This window comes from Miscanthus floridulus, chromosome 8, assembly GCF_019320115.1.
Source record: "Miscanthus floridulus cultivar M001 chromosome 8, ASM1932011v1, whole genome shotgun sequence".
In the NCBI taxonomy this organism is placed as follows: domain Eukaryota; kingdom Viridiplantae; phylum Streptophyta; class Magnoliopsida; order Poales; family Poaceae; genus Miscanthus; species Miscanthus floridulus.
The window spans coordinates 125,815,693-125,838,744 of NC_089587.1; the positions used below are offsets into that span (position 1 = coordinate 125,815,693).

Genomic DNA, 23,052 nt, shown 5'->3' on the forward strand with positions numbered 1-23,052 from the left:
AATTTTTTATGATTTAACAACGTTATACTTTCAGTGGTAGGCAACGTTCTCATCGACGGTGAGGCGTCTATGGTGACTTTGTCAATCTCGATGATTTAACGGTCCAGTCTTCAAAGATGCTTATAAAGGTAAGGTTTGTGTACGTGTGTTAATGGGGGTGAGTGTGTAGGATTTAACGACGTTATACTTTCAGTGGTAGCTTATAAAGGTAGGGTTTGTGTTAATGTGTTCATAGGGGTGAGTATGTGTGCATTGTGAGTGTCTGCGTTATACTATATGTAATTCGTAAAAAAATGCAAGCACGCCTAGGATGTTGTGCATGGTGAGGACTACTTTCATTCTCGGCAGATTCAGGCTCGGGTATATTGCCCTGTTCGCTTGGCCGATAAGTCATGGCTGAAAGTACTATTAGCTGATTTGTTATGAGAGAAAAATATTATTCGTTGGCTAAATAATACGGCTTATAAGTCAAGCGAACAGGGCGTATATTATTACCTCTGGTGGTTTGTTTGAGATGTAGGTTTTGATATTTCGACTTAAAAGCTGGCTTTTTGGCATTTGGCTTTTAATTAGGTATTGGTTTTTTGTTATTAGCTTTTCAGCACACCAAAAATTAGAAAAGTTATTCTCAACGGTTCCGTTCGCTTCGCTGAAAAAACAAACCGAAACACTGTTCTAAGTGATTTGTGGTTTGAGGAAAATACTGTAAGCTTATGGTCGGCTTGGGCACAACAACCAAGAAACTCTATTAGAGAGACAATTAGGCCATATATTAATAGTGAAGAGCTAACTACTATATGAATAGACTAAAAGAAAACTTAAAAGTCTTAGGCCCTGTTTGGTTGAGCTGTGGCTGTGGGAAAAAGCTGCTGTGGGCTGTGAGCTGTGGAAAAGCTGTTGTGGGCTGTGAGCTGTAGAAAAGCTGAAAGCTGTTTGGTTAAACAAGTATAAAATATACCTTTTATCTTTATCTCTCTTGAAACAACTATGGAAGAGTTTTTTATTCCACCAATTTCGAAAAGCAGAAAGCCAAAAGCCAAAAGCAGGGTCAACCCAGCTTTCAAAAATGAACTACGAAAAAACAGCTGCTTCTGAAAAAGCACCCTCCAAAAACAGCCCTTTTGGTTGGGCTTTTGGTTTTTGAGGCCAAAAGTCAAAGCCAAAAGCCCAACCAAACAGGACCTTAGAGCAGGTTCAATAGCTTGGTTTTAAGCCAAGCCATGTCATCTAGAGACGAGCTTTGCAGACAAATGATACAACAATTTGTCTCCTCTTACGGTTAAAATATTCCTTCTTTTATTAAGTGGGTCCTACATGTCACTATTTTTTTCTTTACATGTTCATCCTTATCCTCTTTCGTCTTGGCAAGTTCATGGTGGATGAACACGCCGAGCAAGCTCACCGTTGGCTGCAGGCCACCGTTCACTTGCCCAAGAACCGACGAGCACATCGCCGGCTCGCTCTCAGGTACCGAGCTCGCTGGCAGCCATGGTCACGAGCTCGTATGCCCTGGCCCCTTCACCTCGCTATGCTTGTCTTGGCTCGCACACGGTCGCCGCGGCGTCGGCGGCTGGAGCAGCAGCCAGCAGCCGCCAGAGGCACAGCGAGTCGCGCAGATGGAGGTAGCCGGCGCACAAAACCTGCAAGCGGCGGCCTGCAGGCGTCGCGAAGCCGACCCTGTGGGCGGCCGACAGCGGCGCGAAGCTGGCCAGTGGCGGGCGAGCGACGAGCTGTGTCGCGGACAGCGACGGCCGGCGAGCCTACGGCCTGCGCGCGGCTGTCATTCATTCTAGAGTACAGGTCACGGAAGTGGAGGCGGGCCCCGCAAAACTCGGGAACAGGGCTAGCGCTCGGCGCCAGATCTTGCTACAAGCAGCTCGGTTATTCGGTTTTCTCTCTCATCCACATGGCTTGGCTATAACCCAAGCTGACGTGGCTTATTGTTCCCGCTCCTCAAAGGTCTTGTTTAGTTTTAGGGTGTAAAATTTTAGGACGTCACATTGGTTATTACGTGGGGTATAGCATGGGGTGTTTAGATACTAATAAAAAATAAATTACAGAATCCGTCAGACCCTATTAATCCATCATTAGCACATGTGTTACTGTATTACTTTATTGTCAAATTATGAACCAATTAGGCTTAAAAGATTTGTCTCGTAAAGTAATCGTAATATGTGCAATTAGTTATTTTTTAGTTTATATTTAATATTTCATACATATATCCAAATATTTAATGAGTTAGGATGTAAACTTTTAGAAGGAACTAAACAAGACCTAAATTTACTGGCCCACGCACATGTCTGAGCCTGACCTGCTGCGTGCCACCATACCGACGACGACTTAAGTTAGCCTGTTTGGAACGAAGGAATCCAAAACACAGGAATAAGAAAAAACGCAGGAATAAGGTATGATGAAAAGTGAAAAACTACGGGATTTCAAAACATAGGAACAGAAAATTTAGGTTGTTTGGAACACAGAAATTTATAACACAGGAATCTTCTCCACCCAGCAGACGATAACCGCGCAGCTACATCAGGCTTCCGCGAGGCTTCCGCAAAGGATCGAAAAACCAGAGGCAGGAGCGGATGTTTTTTTCCTGTGAAATCGTATTGTTGCTACAGTATTCCAGATGAAAGGATTCGCTGGTTTCCTTTGTTCCAAACACTATGACTATCTTCATTTCCTCCATTTTGATTTGCTTCACTTTTCCTTTGAAAAAACCGTGTTCCAAACAGGCCCTAATGTGCCTAATAATGCAAGTCCACTACTCCCGTCGTTTCACTCGGTCTAGGTGGACCTGGCTTCTATTCCTATGCATGACCCAGTTGCATATCCAAGGATATAATTAATAAGTTCGGCGAATTTCAAGGACAATTAGTTTACTGTCATATATATCTAGCTAGACTCTAGTGGCAGTCATTCGGACGTTTTCCTTCCGAGTTGACAAAGCAGCCTCAGACAAGGTCATGGAGTTAAGTAAAAGATAGATATTGATTCACAAATCAGTTTCAGACAACGTCATGGTCTTGAATCACGAAGCAGCTTCGGACAACGTCATGCATTTGCTAAAAGATACCCTCTCCGTATTTATAATTCAAGTCGTTTTGGACAACAATACAATCTCCAAAGCATAACTTTGACTTTTTATTTTTATAAACAAATATTTATTAGAAAATGATATATATATATATATATATATATGTATATATATTGTTGTGAAAGTCCTTTTTAAGACAAATCTATTTATATAGTTTTCGCATTTTCAAACTCAACAACTTAAAAATCCTTTTTAAAGCAAGTTGGGCAGCGGTGGAAGGCCCTGACCCCCCACAGGAGGACAAGGGGCACCTCGAGCGCCGCCCTCGGCGGGCTCTGCTTCACGCTCAGCAGCTGGTCGGCCAGCGGCCTCTGGTCGAACCAGCCCTCCTCCGCCATGAACACGTAGGTCGGCAGGAACGTCAGCGCCTCGCTGTGGTTCCCGGCGTCCAGCCACCTGAGGCGAACCTGCGTGGGGGAGCTGTGGTAGTTGATGGGCACCTGGCAGCACGCCATGCCGGAGCAGTACTTGCTGCCCGCCCCCGTCTGCCCGACGCTGTCCACCTTCTTGTTGCGGAACGAGCAAAAGGACACGCAGCCGCTGATGATGCCCGACCTGCCGGGCCCGACGGCGAGGTCCTCCACCAGCGTCGCCACCAGGTTGCACCCGGAGAGCACCAGCTCGTTGCTGTTGGACAGCATGTAGCCGTGGTTCATGAAGCTGCCGCCGAAGGAGACGTTCCGATCTGAGGTGATGCTGGCGCTGTCGATGATGGAGCCGCTGCGCACCACGCGCACCGTGGCGTTCCGGAGGGAGATCTCGGCGACACGGAGCGTGCCGTCGCCCAGGAGCAGCTGGCCGCTGCTCCGGTCGCAGGTCAGGTTGAACCCCGGGCAGTAGCAGCGCGGCGGCCCGAAGCCGAAAGGGTACGGCACGCTCATGCCCCCGCAGCTGGTGTTGCAGTCAGCCAGCCCTATCGGCGCTGCTGGTGCTGGAGACTCTGCCGCGGCCGCCGGGATCGCTAACACCACCGCGAAAGCTGCTGAGCCTATGGCCATTGAGTGTTGTTTGCTCACTGGACCACTTCACTTACTCACCACTGCTATTGCCTAATCCTTGCTGCACAACCTGTTTATATAACGGTAGTGCTAGAGCCCAGACATTCGCACGCTGTATTTCGTTTCGCGCTCCATGCAGGGCCTGCGTCACCCGAGCGACAAGAGGGGAAACGTGCGCGGTGTGTCAGATTCGGAAGGACCTAGCCGCGGCGTCGAATGGATGCCCTAAGACGATGCAACAGAAGGTGTGGGGAGGAGAGATACAACACCCGATCTACTTTTAAAACATCCAAATACAACAACTGCAACATACGTCTGTAGGCAGTTGAAACACTTGAAACATGTTTTTGAAACACTTGAAAGAAACACCTGAAAATACTTGAAAACCATTGCAACCATACGCAACATCCAAATAAAACACATGCAACGTATGTGTGAAACATATGCAACATCCAGATAAACACACTTGCAACATGCGTTCGGAAACACATAGATGAAATATATATCTGAAATGTCTGAAACACTCGAAACATACGCTTGCAACATGCCTCTGAAACAATTGCAATATGCAACCTGTGCAACATCACAGATCTACTTCTGCAACATATATATGAAACAAATGCAACATACATCTGAAATGCCTAAAACACTTGAAACACACGTATGAACAAGGAGAGGGAAAGGCTGGTTCAATCGATTCTAGGCGCCGAGGTGGGGGGAGCTTGGTCGCCAGGGTGAGAAAGGGCGCCGCCGAGGGTGGGGAGGGTGCCGCACTGTAACACCTCTGGTGTTATGAGCTCGTTTAGCACCGAGATTTAGGCCTAAGAAAAATTTCCGAAACAAGTTTCTTGGATTTTTTATTTAAAAACATACTTGAAGCGATAGGTGAATCCTATGTGACTCAGTTTTGTGGACTTAAATAAACGCCCAAGTTAAATTACTCAGTGCGTAAAGAAATTTAGGAATGTCGGACAATAATTCTAGTAAATAGATAGCGAACGGTTTGTTCTATTAGATTAAGCATGAAAAGTAATTTTTATAAACAAAATAAAATATAACTTGTATTTAGTACTTGAATAAATCTAGAGAGCAAGTTTAATAGATGAAAATGCAACTCTTGTTTTGGTGAGTAAAAGTTATTCAATAGTATATATGATTGCTCAGAAATCAAATCCGAGATTTAAACTAGAACTTTTCGTTGAGTCGGTGAGAAATTGGATTTATGTTCGAAAGGTCAATTTTGGCAAATTATGTTGAGCAAAATAGTTCAATAGTGCTTAAGTATTTCGCTCCTATGGGTTAGTATGCAGTATGGGCTAGGTCATGATATACTTGTTAGTTGAAATCGACAGGGTTTAGACCTTTTAGAAATTAAGGCAAAAAGCGCTAGTGGATGTTAGTTCAAAACTAAAAGCTATAATTTTCTAAGTTGGAAACGATAATAGATAGTGCTATGTTGGCATTTAAATTTCGACAAACATACCTCAACACTAATGTTATGCTTTTGCACAGTGGGCTGCATCGGAGTAAGCACTTGAGCATGGCACAGGTCGTAGTTGTGTTAAGGGTTACGACGATCACTCTAAAATTAACCGAACTTTGCTAGAACGCATTGAACATGTTAACCATGTTAGTGGCGCTCTGTTCGTGAACCGGCGTCCTACACGACCAGTCTATCTTGGTGTCTTTCTTTCCTTCTCTCTGGTCATCTTCTGGTCGTATGGGTTGTTTTGGTGGGGAGATGGTAGTGTCAACTCTAGGATAGTGCATTTTGGTCAGAACTTAGAGAGCTAATCTGCGGTTTTTGTGTCTCTTTAAAATTTGTGCGCATCACTACTGACCGTCGTACGGCTCGGCCTACGGTCGCCGTGTGCACTGCCTGCCAGCCATCTGGCCGACGTGGTGCTCCACCCACCACACGAACCACCTACCAAGCCATGCTCGACGCCGTCGCGTAGCCTGTTGCATCATGACATCGCGCTGCTATGTGCGCGTGGCCGCACGCAGGCATGCTTTCATGCCTTGCCACAGCTCATGCCATGTTGTCCCTGCCTTCGCACTACTTTTTCTCTCTCACTCTCTCGGTGTCTGTCGTTGTCTACCTCCCTTTCTTTGCTTGCTCCTACGCTAGGCCACCGTCACTGCTCCTCCTGCCGTTCGTCGCCGGCCACTCACGCGCGCACGCAAGACCCATGGCCCCGCGCTGGACTTGAGGCTCCATTGCGCGACTGCTTCCTTCGCCTGTCATCGTGCGCGTGAGCGCGCCTGGGACCGTGTTGTCGCGCCGCTCCACTTCCGTTGCCCGTTGCCCCACGGCACCTGCCTAGGTCACGCCCACCATCGCATGAACCACCGCGTCGCCATGAGCCTGTCCTTCCCATCGCCTTGTGCCGCCGACCCCGACATGCCCTGCTCTAGGTCTACGACGCCGTCGCTGCGCCTTCCGCCGTCCGTCAGCCCCCTCGTGAACGCACATGAATCTCCATGGTCCCGCAGCACTGCTCCTCCTCGTACCCCATGCCTCACGCGCCACCCCCCCAACACCAAACCGCACCTCGAGCACACGCTGCTCATCCGCTGAGCCATTTCACCTCTGCTGCCGTCGCCCCATGGCCGCCCGTGTGCGTGCGTGGCCACCGTGGCGTGGGCCGCCTCGGGCCATATCGTCGATGACCGCATGCACAGCCGGGTCCTCTGCTACTCCTGTGTCGCCTGGTTGCCGTCCCTCCGGTGGCAATCGGCCGGAGCCACCGTCCAGTGCTCGTGCTCTGCTTTTGGGGACGGAAAGAAGGTGAGAAATGGAAATAGAACCTTTCGTTGGGTCCAAATGCGAAACACTAGACTTAGATGAATAGTACTTCGGAGTGCCTGATGTACTGTAGGGTAAATTGTTAGAAGATCAGGGGTCTCGACGCAAAGTGGTACCGTCGCCGCCTTGCCCTGGCACGTGGGCCGGCTTGTTGGGCTGCGGCCTGCCTGCCGCCTGGGCTGTCCGTGCCGCCTGCCCGCGCCTGGGCCGCGCGTCCACCCGGACTGGGCCGAGTCGGGCCATATTTGGCCCACAAGCTCTGTTTCTTTTTATTTAGATTTAATATTTTCTATTAAATTGGCTAAAACTTGTAAAATTCATAATAAATCAAATAAAATCGTAAAATGACAAATCCAATTTTGTTGAACTCTACATAGATTGTACTACACAGTGAGCACATAAAATCACATGCTTTAGTGCAAAATAATTTGCCTTAAAAATTAATCTATTGTTGTTGTAATTTATTAAATTAGTTTCCTTGCTCCAAATGCTATGAAATTTTTATGGTAGGTTCATCATATGGTTAGGTGTCCACTATAATTTTGGTAGCTACAGAGTAATTGAATTGCTAAGATAGAAAATGAGCCCTAGTTTGAATATATAGTAAATCAAATAAATGAAATAGAGAAACACCTTGGAATTGTATAAATAAAACACTTGTTGGGAAATGACACCTTTCTCGACGATGTTGATACGTAGATTAGTACGTTAGTCATTAGAGCTAGCTTGTTAGTTCGTAGTATGTACTCTGTTTTAAGAGTTGTTGTTGCCTGGTTAATTAACTATTGCATCATCTCTACATCGCATTGCATATCATAATAGGAATGACGGTGGATCGATGGTATCAAACGGAGTAGCTGAATGAAACCCACTTGCATATATATATATATATATATATATATATATATATATATATATATATATATATATATATATATATATATATATATATATATATATCTTTATCCTATGAGTCTTACTAGTATGATAGGATTGTGTAGATGGCTATGCTATAAGACTCCGGTAGAAGTCGAGTGGTTGTTTGTCACGCACGAGAGATAGGAAATATATTATTGTTGTTACTATATTATTATCACTTGTAATATATACATGGTGAAAGAAAAAATGGTGACTGGGTAGGGATATGGTATGGGTATTGGTAGGTGTAAGAGGTTGTATTCCACAGCCAATGGGGCATAGCTTGGTTATACTGTTTTCTCTGTCTGTGCCGGTTAAGGACCGACCGTTGCGTTGGACTCTAGGCAAGTCACAGACTTATTATCCCGAGCACATACTTGTTACTCTCTTGTCATGGGTTCTGGGTCTTTCCAGACCGACTTTCATGGTGGTTTTTGGGTGGAGGTCCTTGCACCTCTCTGAGTCTGGAACTCAGGAGCGGGGGCTTAGAGTCCAAGTTTGGACGGGGACCTAGACCCCATGACAGGAGGGTAGTGGGTTGGTTCTGCTTGTGTCTGGGGTACAAGCGAGGCGTGTGTTTTGGGGTACCCAGCTGGGCTCATTGATTCATGAATCGCCGTCGTGTCGGTACAACTTGTCTAAACTCTAGCATCGTAGTAAGAACTGGAAGATGAAAGATGGTAAAATGATTCTGATTGCTTATCACCTGCTTGAAAGTAGCATAGGTGCTTACATAGAATGATTAGTTAATGAACCAATAACGACTGCTAATAAAATCGAATATAAAGACGCATGTTTAGTAATGCTCCTGTAGATGCAATAAACCCACAAGCCAGATAGCCTTGCATATCCCTGGAGTCTTTTCTTTTCTCCTATTGGGTACGTCTTGCTGAGTACAATTGAGTACTCCGAGTTTTATTTCCCCTATTGCAGGTGGCAGGCGGATGCTAGAGCTGACCCTTGTGTGTGGATTCCTCCTGGTGGGCTCAGAGATGATTCCTTTATGCTGTGATCATAGTTTTTATTTATAACTCTCACTAAATGTTTTTCTAAATGAAAGTTTTATAATTTGTTGGCATAGTTTATATATCAATGCTTCATCATGTTAGGAATAGATATTTATTTCTATTGTAACTCTGTTCACATGTTTATAGTCCGCTGTTAAATTAAATTGTTCATAACTCTGATAACTTGTTCATATTCCGATGTTATAAATAATAAATATTATACTTTAATGCTACATGTAAAGTGATGTAAGAAATGATTAAAGAATGGTGTAAGCTTTATTCTTTGATTTGTGATCCTGATGGAAAAATATGGATTTTTGGGTTCTCCCCTAGGGTGTGCTTGACGGAACTGCGTAATTTAGTGTTTTCCCTTGAGTGCTTAGTGTCTAATGGAAGATAAGTACTCCTAGGAGGCATTAGATTGGGCGGTTCTACCACAGGTTGAAAGGTCCTAATGGCTAGAGGGGGGTGAATAGCCTAATAAAAATTTCTACAACAACACTTAACAAACCGGTTAGACTATTATGAGGCGAAGCAAGTGTTATGCTAGCCTACTAAAAATGCAAGCCACCTACCATAATTTCAGTTTCTATTGTCTCTAATCGCATACTAGCTATGGCACTATACTAAGTTAGTGTGCTCTCAAAGACTAACTAAAGAGTCACATTAACTAAACTAACAAGCTCTCACGACTAGTTACACTAAAGAGCTTGATAACTAGTTTGCGGTAATATAAAGAGAGAGAGCAAGATAGTTATACCGCCGTATCAAGGAGTGAACCAATCAATCACAAGAATCAATATCAATAAAGACCAATCACCTTAGAATCAAATGATGAACACAATAATTTTTTATCGAGGTTCACTTGCTTACCAGCAAGCTACTCCTCGTTGTGGCGATTCACTCACTTGGAGGTTCACGCGCTAATTGGCATCACATGCCAAACCCTCAATAGGGTGCCGCACAACTAACACAAGATGAGGATCATACAAGCCACGAGCAATCCACTAGAGTACATTTTGGCTCTCCACCGGGGAAAGGTCAAGAACCCCTCACAATCACCATGATCGGAGCCAGAGACAATCACCACCCTCTGCTCGATGATCCTCGCTGCTCTAAGCCATCTAAGTGGTGGCAACCACCAAGAGTAACAAGCGAATCCCATAGCAAAACACGAACACCAAGTGCTTCTAGATGCAAACACTCAAGCAATGCACTTGGATTCACTCCTAATCTCACAAAGATGATGAATCAATGATGGAGATGAGTGGGAGGGCTTTGGCTAAGCTCATAAGGTTGCTATGTCAATGCAAATGGCTAAGAGAGTGAGCTAGAGCTGACCATGGGGCTTAAATAGAAGCCCCCATGAAATAGAGTCGTTGTACCCCTTCACTAGGCACAACTCGGGGTGACCAAACGCTCCGGTCATATCAACTAGACGCCGAACCTCAGTGTTCGATCACACGTCACGCGATGTGTGCCACGTGTCCCCTCTCTTCAAATGTCGATCGCCCGATCTCAACGTTCAAGTGATGACCAGATGCAACAGCTCAAAGTGATCGGACGCTAAACCCTAGCATCCGGTTGTTTCCAGTAAGCATCCAGAGATGACTTTTCACGACCAGACGCGTCCAGTCATGCTTGACTGGACTCACCCAGCGTCCGGTCATACGGTGACTCTTCTGTGCGCTACCATATCAGCCGGACCAGACACACCCTGTTAGCGTCCGGTCACCAAGTGACCCAGTGTCCAGTCGAAGACCGACGCCAGCGTCTTTACTGTATCATTGATGGATGCACTGGTCCCACTGAGACCAGCATCCGGTCACTGTGTGACTAGCGTGACTAACTCCTTTTCAACTCTATCTTCTTCACCATTGCTCAAATGTGCCAACTACCAAGTGTATCACCTTGTGCACATGTGTTAGCATATTTTCACAAACATTTTCAAGGGTGTTAGCACTCGACTAGATACTAAATGCATATGCAATGAGTTAGAGCATCTAGTGGCACTTTGATAATCGCATCTCGATACGAGTTTCACCCCTCTTAATAGTATGGCTATCGATCCTAAATGTGATCACACTCATTAAGTGTCTCGATCACCAAAACAAAATGGCTCCAACCATTTATACCTTTGCCTTGAGCCTTTTGTTTTTCTCTTTCTTCTTTTCAAGTCCAAGCACTTGATCATCACCATGGCATCACCATCATCGTGTCATGATCTTCATTTGCTTCATAACTTGGAATGTGCTACATATCTCATGATCACTTTGATGAACTAGGTTAGCACTTAGGGTTTCATTAATTCACCAAAACCAAACTAGAGCTTTCACAGGTGGTATCAGAGCATAAATGAGGAAATAAAGCTTCGAAACCTATTTCTATAACAAAATTTGACAATAAATTCTTTTCAAAAAGTCAGGACGTTGCATGCGAAGTTATATAAGTAGCCCTATTACTATGGTTATATATCCAGGATAGATGGCACTCTGCTGACTTAGGTAGGCTTAATCAATTTTTCCGCAGATACCTTGACCTCGAACATAGTCCGATAGTATCGACTAGCTATAGGGAGAGAACGATGTGTCAAAAATCTGAGAACGGTTGCCCTATATGTTGGCAACAGTGGAAGGACGTATAGGACGTGCTATCATGCATATCCTGGTTGTGCATTGCGGTGCTCGTATTGCTTGTAGATACGCCATCCATAGGTGTCACGCGTGTTGTATTGTGCACGACTGACTTGTTCCTATTCCGGAGTTATTTCTGCACTGTGGCTTCGTGCTTCGCGTTCGCCCATGGTTCACGCCTGTCGTGACCCACGTCTCCCCATACTCTTTTCTACACTCTTGTCAGACCCTTGCCCTGTAGTCGTACTAGTCATTAATGGCCTCGGACATCGCTCGCCTCGAACGCATGAAGGATTTGGTCGATTCATTCATAGTGACCACACGTAGGAACCTTGATGGACCGCCCCAGGACCATTGATCGCTCTGCCTTTATAAGCAGGGCCTGGCTTAGCCGTTGGTACCACCACTCGGCGCACTTTAGCTAGTCTAGCTTTTCCTTTGAGCAAGCTTTTTGCTCAGTCCTTCCTCACAACCACCGCTAGGGATGGCAGGAGCCTGAGTTAGTAGTTACTGCCTGAACATTGAGGGTTTTCCTAGAATCCTGCATGCCACCCTGCAAAAAGCTCAGAGTCAAAGATCGTCCCGAGTATGAGGGCCGTGAGTATGAGAAGCATGACACTGAGTGGTGTGAGGTTACCGTCTACATTGGGAAGAGTGAAGAGTTCCCCGACATCACTGAAGCCTAGAATGTGACTACAACCGGGTTTCACCTCGTCGACACCTACCAGGTTATGGCCCGCAAAGCCTTGCGGTATCTTTGCTAGATCTATGAAGAGCCCATTGCTCGTACCCCATGAGGTTCTTTCCATCCTTGGAAAAGAATCGACGGGCATGGAGGGCTCGCATGGAGGCTTTGCAAGGGTGAGATGCGCAAGATGATAGACCTACCATGGTGCACTTGACCACTTATCTGCTTGATCTACATGAGCAATATGACTAGCAAGCCTCAAAGCTAAGGAAGTGCCTTCGTCGAGCTAAGGAAGCTGAGATCTTCTCCAGGATGCTCTAGGTGCAGCTCGCTGAAGCGCATGCCAGTGCGACAACCACGGAGAGTCAGGAGACTACCATGTCAGAAGCTCTAAAGGAGGCTAAAGATCAACATGTCCATCAGTTGGGAGAAGCCTATCTTGTCACCAGGGCCAAGCGGAGGACGCTGGTTACGGAATGGTAGGATCCCTTGATTGTGGAGGGGATCCCTATCCACCCACCAGAAAGAAGGAACCGGTGTTGTAGTACCACCGGCACCTCCACCCTCGAAAGTGTTAGAAGTAGAACCCTTGATTCCTCTCACTCAGTCATTGCCTAGAGAGGAGGCAGATCCATAGCCAGAGTGGTAGAAGAATCCGTCGAGCCTGGGAATGAAGATGCGTGGTCCAGAGTAGATTAGTTGCCTTGGGATGCTGTACCCGTAGTAGTAGTGTTTTTTGTCGCTGTCCTTCGGTATTGTATTCTTGCCGTTGTTGTTCATCCGTAGTTGTTGAGATCGTCCGCCATAGGGAAGGTGAATGATGTGTCGAGAAGGGGAGAGTGAATGCCTATATGATGTACCCGTATAAGACTGTTAGAATGTGCATTTTGTTTATTTCACTATGTTCAGTGCGTCCATCTACCCTTAAGTTCGTGAGACGTGCTTAGAGTTTTCAAGGGCGATGTTAAGTGGGTTACAAGAGAAGTTGTCATTTAGATGCCAATAGACCAGCCATGATTGGAAAACATAGGACACTGTATCGACTAATTGTGGATGTCCCAGCAGAACACTTGAATCTCTTTAAAACAAATCCATCATTGGATTTGAATTCCTTGTCCCAAGTTGTGAAGGGAACTCTTGTTGTTTGAATCTTCCCTTGCAATACTCCTCTTATTCTATGGTCTATGATCCCACTGCCTTCATTGCGTGTAAGTTGGTAGTAGTTGCCTGATTAATAGCTTATGGTGCCATGACGAAATTGAGGGCTCTCTATGGAACAGCTGTCACATGGTGACACTGCTTGGCACACGCTAGTATCGAGGTTGTTGACCAAGTACCTTTACCAAGTTACACCGCCATACTGCTTTTGCTACAAAATATTCTCCTTGAAAATATTCGTGTGTTCGAACAGGAAATCCACAACGGGTTGATGAAATAGTGTTCTCTCAAGGTAAGCAAGAGAATGTGATTTTGGAGGAAGAATGTATGACATGGTCTTAGTTTACATGAAAGATGGATGTGGTCAAGGAAGGGGAAAGAAAAATAAGAGCTAGCAAGGAAAGTTAGCCGTGGGTAGTCGGGAGTGATTGGAAAAGCCTGAGTGGACGTCTTGTCCCAAGCCCTGTGTCTAGCTTGACCGCGCTATGCATGCTGGGTTATTTCGCTGCGTGCCCTGCGGACACCATCTATGTCGGGCCCTTTAGCACCCCATTTTCGTGTGGTCGTGGCATCATACCGCACTCGCCGTCCTCGTGCACTGTGCGCCTCTCTTTTTCCTGGCATCCGGTCGGCTCTCGACCCCCACGCCCCGTCCCCATACCAGACCCAACCCTTTCCCCCTCCCTGCTTTCTTCTTTTGGGGACACAGCCACCCGCACGCCTGCCTCATCGAGTGAACCCCTCTCCTCTCCTCTCCCTTATCCTCTGTCTGCTCGCATAGGAAGTGCAGCATGGCCGACTTTATCCCCACAACATGTACCATCTGCGTATCCCATTCATGTCATCTCCACTTCCGGTGTGTTGCATACCACCTCCGTTCGCCGCTCTAAGATGCCCTTGGTCCTTGCTCTTCTTCTTCATCCCCATTCCCCTCGCATTCGGAGTAGAGCTACGAGATCCAGTCGTCATTCATGGGACTAGGCTCGTCAGTCTGAGGTGATGGTGTAACCTAAGAAGAAGAAGGGATCTGGTTTTTGAAGAAGTTCAAGTTCCCTTTGATTAGTTGGTCTTGGGGTTCACGATGTTTAACTTCTCAGTCTCCTATTTCTGGATCTGTTGGTCATGCGATATGTTTTGGATAATCATTATCTTGTTGTTTCTCCATTGTCCTCATCTATCTGAACTTCTAGATTAAGCTTTGGTTGTGCTAGGTTGCTCTTAGCCATGTATTCCTAAATCCCCGTGTGGTTTAGTATTCGAAGTCGTGTAATCTTTTGAGTAATCGCATATTTACGAAATGTAATCGCGTTTTCCCCTTTTCTGATTCTTGCTCCGAATCTCAGGATGAGATTCTTTTTAAGGGGGGTTGGTTGTAACACCTCTGGTGTTACGAGCTCGTTTAGCACCGAGATTTAGGCCTAAAAAATTTCCGAAACAAGTTTCTCGGATTTTTTATTTAAAAACATACTTGAAGCGATAGGTGAATCCTGTGTGACTCAGTTTTATGGACTCAAATAAATGTCCAAGTTAAATTAATCAGTGCATAAAGATATTTAGGAATGTCAGACAATAATTCTAGCAAATAGGTAGCGAACGGTTTGTTCTATTAGATTAAGCATGAAAAGCAATTTTTATAAACAAAATAAAATATAACTTGTACTCAGTACTTGAATAAATCTGGAGCACAAGTTTAATAGATGAAAATGCAACTCTTGTTTTGGTGAGTAAAAGTTATTCAATAGTATATATGATAGCTCAGAAATTGAATCCGAGATTTAAACTAGAACTTTTTGTTGAGTCGGCGAGAAATTGGATTTATGTTCGAAAGGTCAATTTTGGCAAATTATGTTGAGCAAAATAGTTCAATAGTGCTTAAGTATTTTGCTCCTATGGGTTAGCAAGCACTTGAGCATGGGACAAGTCATAGTTGCGCTAGGGGTTACAATGATCACTCTAAAATTAACCGAACTTCGCTAGAATGCATTGAACATGTTAACCATGTTAGTGGTGCTCTGTCCATGAACCGGCGTCCTACGTGAGCAGTCTATCTTGGCGTCTCTCTTTCCTTCTCGGTGGTCATCTTATGGTCGTATGGGTTGTTTCGGTGGGGAGATGGTAGTCTCAACTCTAGGGTAGTGCATTTTGGTCGGAACTTAGCGAGCTAATCCGCGGTTTTTTCGTCTCTTTAAAATTCGTGCGCATCACTACTGACCGTCGTATGGCTCAGCATGCGGTCACCATGTGCACTGCCTGCCAGCCATCTGGCCAACGTGGTGCTCCGCTCACCGCATGAACCACCTACCAAGCCATGCTCGATGCCATCGCGTAGCCTGCTGCATCATGACATCACGCTGCTGTGTGCGCGTGGCCGCACGCGGGCACGCTTTAATGCCCTGTCGTAGCTCATGCCGTGCTGTCCCTGCCTTCGCACTACTTTTTCTCTCCCACCCTCTCGGTGTCTGTCGCTGTCTACCTCCCTTTCTTTGCTTGCTCCTACGATGGGCCGCCGTCACCGCGCCTCCTGCCATCCGTCGTTGGCCCCTCACACGCGTGCGCGAGACCCACGGCCCCGCACTGAACTTGCGGCACCACTGTGCGGCCACTTCCTTCACCTGCCGCCATGTGCGCGAGCGCACCTGGGCCTGTGTTGCCACGCCGCTCCACTTCCGTTGCCCGTTGCACCACAGCACCTGCCTAGGCCACGCCTGCCGTCGCCCAAGCCACCGCGTCGTTGTGAGCCTGTCCTTCCCATGTGAAAGGTCCTAATGGCTAGAGGGGGGTGAATAGCCTAATAAAAATTTCTACAACAACACTTAACCAAATGGTTAGACAATTATGAGGCGAAGCGAGTGTTACGCTAGCCTACTCAAAATGCAAGCCACCTACCACAATTCTAGTTTAGATAGTGTCAATTCACACAAGAGCAATGACACTACCCTATGTTAGTGTGCTCTCAAAGGCTAACTAAAGAGCCACACCAATCAAGCATGCAAGCTCTCACAACTAGCTACACTAAAGAGCTTGTCAACTAGTTTGCGGTAAAGTAAAGAGAGTGATCAAGAGGGTTATACCGCCGTGTAGATGAATGAACCAATCAATCATGAAGATGAATAACAATGATGACCAATCACCTCGGAATCAATGATGAACACAATGATTTTTACCGAGGTTCACTTGCTTGCCGGCAAGCTAGTCCCCATTGTGGCGATTCACTCACTTGGAGGTTCACGCGCTAATTGGCTTCACACGCCAAACCCTCAATAGGGTACCGCACAACCAACACAAGATGAGAATCACACAAGCCATGAGCAATCCACTAGAGTACCTTTTGGCGCTCCACCGGGAAAGGTCAAGAACCCCTCACAATCACCACGATCGGAGCCGGAGACAATCACCACCTCCGCTCGACGATCCTCGCTGCTCCAAGCCGTCTAGGTGGCGGCAACCACCAAGAGTAACAAGCGAAATCCGCAGCGAAACACGATCACTAAGTGCCTCTACATGCAATCACTCAAGCAATGCACTTGGATCACTCCCAATCTCACTATGATGATGAATCAATGATGTAGATGAGTGGGAGGGCTTTGGCTTAGCTCACAAGGTTGCTATGTCAATGAAAATGGCCAAAGATAGATCCCTTGAGCCAGCCATGGGGCTATAAATAGAGCCCCAATCAAATAGAGCCGTTATACCCCTTCACTGGGCAAAACACGCTCTGACCGGATGCTCCGGGCATACTGACCGGACGCTGGCCCTCAGCGTCCGGTCGCCCGATGGACGCCACGTGTCACCAGCTTCAAAAGTTGTTCATCAGATTTCAACTGCTATGACGCTGACCAGAGTTAAAACTGACTGGACGCTGGAACCTCAGCGTCCGGTCGAGTACAGTAAAGGTCGAAACCTGGTTTTCCTCGACTGGATGCGTCCGGTCCACCTCGACCGGACACAGCCAGCGTCCGGTGGTAAACCCTAGCCACTGTACCGACAGTCAACGCGACCGGACGCAGGCAGTCAGCGTCCGGTGCTTCTAGATTCAGCGTCCGATCACTGGACCGACGCTGGCATCAGCTCTGTTCTCACTTCTATCTTCTCCACCCTTGCTCCAATGTGCCAACCACCAAGAATTTGCATCCGGCGCAATAGAAAATAGACATTTCATTTTCCCGAAAGCGCCGAATCCCATCTCAACCCTGCAAACACCTTGTGCACATGTGTTAGCATATTTTCACAAATATTATCAAGGGTGTTAGCACTCCACTAGATCCTAAATGCATATGCAATGAGTTAGAGCATCTAGTGGCACTTTGATAACCGCATTCCGATACGAGTTTCACCCCTCTTAATAGTACGGCTATCAAACCTAAATGTGATCACACTCTCTAAGTGTCTTGATCACCAAAACAAAATAGCTCCTATGGTTTATACCTTTGCCTTGAGCTTTTTGTTTTTCTCTTTCTTCATTTCAAGTTTAAGCCCTTGATCATCGCCATGCCATCACCATTGTCATGCTATGATCTTCATTAGCTTCTTCTACTTGAAGTGTGCTACCTATGTCATGATCACTTGATAAACTAGGTTAGCACTTAGGGTTTCATCAATTCACCAAAACCAAACTAGAGCTTTCACCATGGCCCCGTGCCGCCGACCCCGACGCGCCTTGCTCTAGGTCTACAACGCCGTCGCTGTGCCTTCCGCCGTCCGTCGGCCCCACCTCACGAGCGCACACGAATCCCCACGGTCCCACGGCACTGCTCCTCCTCGCACCCCATGGCTCCTCCTATGCCCCGTGCGCCGCCTCCGCCCCCCCATCCCACCCCACCACCCGATGTCAAAGCGCACCTCGAGCGTGCGCTGCTCATCCGCTGAGCCATTTCACCTTCACCGTCGTCACCCCGTGGCCGCTCATGTGCGTGTGCGGCCACCATGGCGTGGGTCACCTCGGGCCATGCCATCGACGACCGTGTGCACGGCCGGGTCCTCTGCTACTCCTATGCCGCCGTCCCTCTGGCGGGAATCTGCTGGAGCCGTCGTCCTCTGCTCGTGCTCTGCTTTTGGGGAGGGAAAATAAGGTGAGAAATGGAAATAGAACCTTTCTTTGGGTCTAGATGTGAAACACTAGACTAAGATGAATAGTACTTCAGAGTGCCTGATGTACTGCGGGGTAAATTGTTAGAAGATCAGGGGTCTCGGCGCAAAGTGGTACCGCCGTCGCCTTGACCTGGCGCGTGGGCCGGCTTGTTGGGCTGCGGCCTACCTGCCGCCTGGGCCGTCCACGCCACCTGCCCGCACCTGGGCCGCGCGTCCGCCCGTATTGGGCCGAGTCGGGCCATATTTGGCCCACAAGCTCCGTTTCTTTTTATTTAGATTTAATCTTTTCTATTAAATCGGCTGAAACTTGTAAAATTCATTATAAATCAAATAAAAAACGTAAAACGACAAATCCCATTTTGTTGAACTCTACACAGATTGTACTACACAGTGAACACATAAAATCACAAGATTTAGTTAAAAATAATTTGCCTTAAAAATTAATCTATTGTTGTTGTAATTAATTAAATTAGTTTCCTTGCTCCAAATGCTATGAAATTTTTATGGTAGGTTCATCATATGGTTAGGTGTCCACTGTAATTTTTGTAACTACAGAGTAATTGAATTGCTAAGATAGCAAATAAGCCCTAGTTTGAATATATAGTAAATCAAATAAATAAAATAGAGAAACACCATGGAATTGTATAACTAAAACACTTGTTGGAAATGACACCTTTCTTGACGATATTGATACGTAGATTAGTACGTTAGTCATTAGAGCTAACTTGTTAGTTCGTAGTATGTACTCTATTTTAAGAGTTGTTGTGTCTGGTTAATTAACTGTTGCATCATCTCTGCATCACATTGCATATCATAATAGGAATGATGGTGGATCGATGGTATCAAACGGAGTAGCTGAAAAGATGGTGCCAGGGATCATGACACAAAGATGGAATGCTAACTTTTGGTTATATCTTACCCAGACAAGCCCCGGTGCATAACCTCTACTTTTCTGCACTTTAAATTATATAGGTAGCGTGCCTGTGCGTTGCTACGAGATAACTAAACTTTTATACTAAAAACACACGGATCACACGATAAGGTAACAATACTTTAAAATATTAAACTGACATTTAATCCAAAAAGCAAAGTTTGTGAAATTAACAGTCACAATGAGCACGGCATCGCAGGCTCACAAACTCTACTATATAGACCTTTCCGTGATACGGCTAAAATAATGTTTTATATCGGCAAGAAGTCTCCGATATTACAAACTAAATGAAGCAATCAAATATGTCAGACAAACATTGCTCAATCCACGTATTTTAAACCTATTTGACCAATGAAAATACACAAAATGACTATTATATTAAACTAAATTCATGTCCATCATCTATTCAAATAGCGTGTCACAAGCGTGTAAATAATTTCAATATTATTTAGTTCTCTAAATCTATGAGACGTGACACGGTGTCCTTAGCAAATTCTTGAACTTGACGACGTCTGGCTTCATCAACCAGCAGACGATTGCGTAGGCCTATAAACAAATAAAAAACTTTTGGGTCAGTGTTGTGGTCAATAAATTAAATCAATGAATTACCCCAAAAGAACCTCACTTTGAAAATCACGCGCCTGATTACAAATAGGACTGAATACCCTCTTTCTTTTGAGAACCCATATCGACAACTGAGAAACCAAAATAATGAAAAATATACAGGATGACATTAGTCGGTCTGAACATAATATACTATTATTCTATAGACATCGGCAAGCAATTAAAGATTTAAAGTTGTTGATTGAGCCAGTAGAAGATTTTGGACTTAATTCGACCAGCAAAGTTGTTGACTGATATATCACAGGAGACGCCAAAGCGGCTGCTCACATACTGAAGGACTGGAACTCTTGCATGTGGAATGAACTGCATGTATCCAGTAACACCTGAATAAATAAAAGCAATAACACCAAGTGTAAATGAGAGAGTTTTATAATAGTTATTGAGATACACCAACGATGGTTCGTATCATAGTGAATCAAGCAACAATGGAACAAAAATATCACTCTTTTGTGGTTCTGCCAGAAAATCTAGGATAGAACAAGTATATCATGATGGTTAAAGTTATTTCATGGATGCTGAATGTGCAGTATACCATAAATATTTATCTATCTTGGGAGCAATATAACAAAGATTACCACGGCTTAGTAAAGCTTTCCTAACTTCTCTCAAGGCATTCTGCTTCTTTTTCTTGTTTATAGGGAGGTTTGAATCATTCCAGAGCTGAACTGATAGAGCTAAGTCCCCTGATTTTGAGTAAAGATCTGATACAAAGGACCCAAAAGGTATCGAACATTTCCTGTCATTAAGATTACTGATGCATTGGTTAAGAATGGTACAAAGCGGGGGGGGGGAAATTTCTCAGCTTATTAACTCCATCATTTGCTGTTTGTGCAGCTCCATTCTAGAAATACAGACACCTACTACTGTAGCAGCTATCCCAGTACAGTAAGGGTAAGGATCGTACAGAGTTATAGCATGACAAAACAAACTGTACGTTGCCTACTGCCATAGCTACTTGGCAATGCCAACATAGGATACAGTACTTGCAGGAGGAATATCATCGTTTGCCACATTTCATGCAATTAAACCTACCCTTTTTAGAATTACGAATTTGATAGGCCGTGTTTCCATATTAGTATTGTCCAAACTATTCAGATGGATCTGAACTTCATTTGAACAATGCTTACCACATATAGATTTTACTCTTTACTGTGTCGACGAATAACACAACAGAGATTGAGATATTAACTTCCACATATATATTCTACTGTGAATAATTGAATTTCTTTCAGTAATCTACCATGGAAATCCACTATACAACATGCACATGCAGGGAAAAACATTTATCTTCTATACTGCATGCAAGTATGCTCAAGCTACAGTGTCAAAAGTGGCATCATTGCACCTTAACTACATCAGGGTTATAGGTGTGAGTGTAAACACAATCGAGAAGGTTTCAGTTGTAACAGAAAAAAATATAAGTTACCTGGCAAAGATGCAAGAGAATGGTACAATTTTCCAGCTCCTGAATTGTGGATAGTCACTTGCTTCTATCATCCTCTACTGGTTTGGTTAGTGCAAGGATGTCCTTGATACACTTGTTCAGCGCAATATTTTCATGAACAGAATCAACCATGCTGAAATCCTGCGGCCGTCAAGTAACATGTATTTAACTAAAAACAAGGAACAGAAATTGATGTCGCTTGGACAAGAGAAGGTTATTGGAAGATATAACCAAATTGCAGGAGACAGCGTAAGAACAGGAAATGCGAGCCGGACAAAACGAAGACTAATCTAGAGGGAATCGGAGAGGATGTTACCGTTCTTCGTCATCTCGTTGAGGAAAGGCAGCAGGCGCCGGTACCCAAACGAACGCGGGTCGCGGACGAGCTTGGACCGCGCGAGCACCTGATCCAGCGGGGAACCAAGGCAGATATCAGATGCTGAAATCACAGAGAGGCAATGCATGCAGGCACCAGACGAATCGAGAAACGAGCACCCGACTTACCAGCTTGCGGTCAAGGTCGTCCGCGCCCGCCGCCGCAGCCGACGTAGCCTCCGGAGGCGAGGCGTGCTCTCGACAAATCCAGGCTTCACGGGTGCGACGCACTCGGGGGAGGTGTCGAGGGAGCCGGCGGCGAGCGGGACAACGCGGCGGAGGTGGAGGTCCTTACAGAGATGGCATCGACGCCGCTGTGGAGGAGGAGCGGCAGGGGATCGCATGGGAAGACAGACCCAGGGAGCGACGGACGAGGGATTGTAGCGTAGGCAGACGAACCAAAATAAACCTTGCAGAAAAAAAAAATGTTCACACTTTATTTTTTTTTAGCTGTAGAAGATTTATGTATTAAGTTTTAAGAAATTGAATGAAATCCACTTGCATATATATATATATATATATATATATATATATATATATATATATATATATATATATATATATATATCCAATGAATCTTACTAATATGACAGGATTATGTAGATTGCTATGCTACAGGACTTCGGTAGAAGAGTGATTGTCTGTCACTTGCGAAAGATAGGAAATATATTACTGTTGTTACTATATTATTATCATTTGGAATATATAAATGGTAAAAAGAAAAATAGTGACCGGGCAGGGATATGGTATGAGTATTGGTGGGTATAAGAGGTTGTGTTCCGCGGCCAACGGGGCATAACTTGGTTATACTGTTTTCCCTGTCTGTGTCGGTTAAGGACCGACCGTTGTATTAGACTCTAGGCAAGTCACAGACTTATTATCCCGAGCACATACTTGGGTATGGGCGTAGGGAAGACTTGTTACTCTCTTGTCACGGATTTTGGCTCTTTTCAGACCGACTTTCATGGTGGTTTTTGGGTGGAGGTCCTTGCACCGCTCTAAGTCCAGGACTCAGGAGCGAGGGTTTGGAGTCCAAGTTTAGACGGGGACCTGGACCTCATGATAAGAGGGTAGTGGGTTGGTTCTGCTTGTGCCTGAGGTATAAGTGGGGCGTGTGTTTTGGGATACCCAGTTGGGCTCATTGATTCGCGAATCACCGCCGTGTCGGTACAACTTGTCTAAACTCTAGCATCGTAGTAAGAACTGGAAGATGAAAGATGGTAAAATGATTCTGATTGCTTATCACCTGCTTGAAAGTAGCACATGTGCTTACATAGAATGG

At 45.5% G+C, this 23,052-nt stretch overlaps 2 protein-coding genes across 6 annotated transcripts; both read right to left on the bottom strand.

Moving 5' to 3' along the window:
- Positions 1–1,526: 1,526 nt before the first annotated feature.
- LOC136469866 (wall-associated receptor kinase 2-like) lies at positions 1,527–4,095 on the bottom strand. Its single transcript, XM_066467897.1, has 2 exons — positions 3,325–4,095; positions 1,527–1,760 (listed from the first exon to the last, which is right to left on the bottom strand). Exons 1-2 carry the CDS (start codon positions 4,093–4,095, stop codon positions 1,527–1,529), a joined length of 1,005 nt encoding a protein of 334 aa, XP_066323994.1.
- Positions 4,096–19,535: 15,440 nt separating this feature from the next.
- Positions 19,536–22,115, bottom strand: LOC136473492 (uncharacterized). Of its 5 annotated transcripts, none has more exons than XM_066471130.1 (7): positions 21,900–22,115; positions 21,712–21,799; positions 21,378–21,536; positions 20,527–20,687; positions 20,223–20,274; positions 19,953–20,022; positions 19,536–19,873 (listed from the first exon to the last, which is right to left on the bottom strand). In XM_066471130.1, exons 3-7 carry the CDS (start codon positions 21,446–21,448, stop codon positions 19,790–19,792), a joined length of 438 nt encoding a protein of 145 aa, XP_066327227.1. In that variant the 5' UTR covers positions 21,449–21,536; positions 21,712–21,799; positions 21,900–22,115; the 3' UTR covers positions 19,536–19,789. The 5 variants fall into 5 exon arrangements, 2 of the variants coding, with proteins under 2 accessions (XP_066327227.1, XP_066327226.1); XM_066471129.1 differs by having other exon boundaries at positions 20,219–20,274; XR_010762640.1 differs by lacking the exon at positions 20,527–20,687.
- Positions 22,116–23,052: the final 937 nt, after the last annotated feature.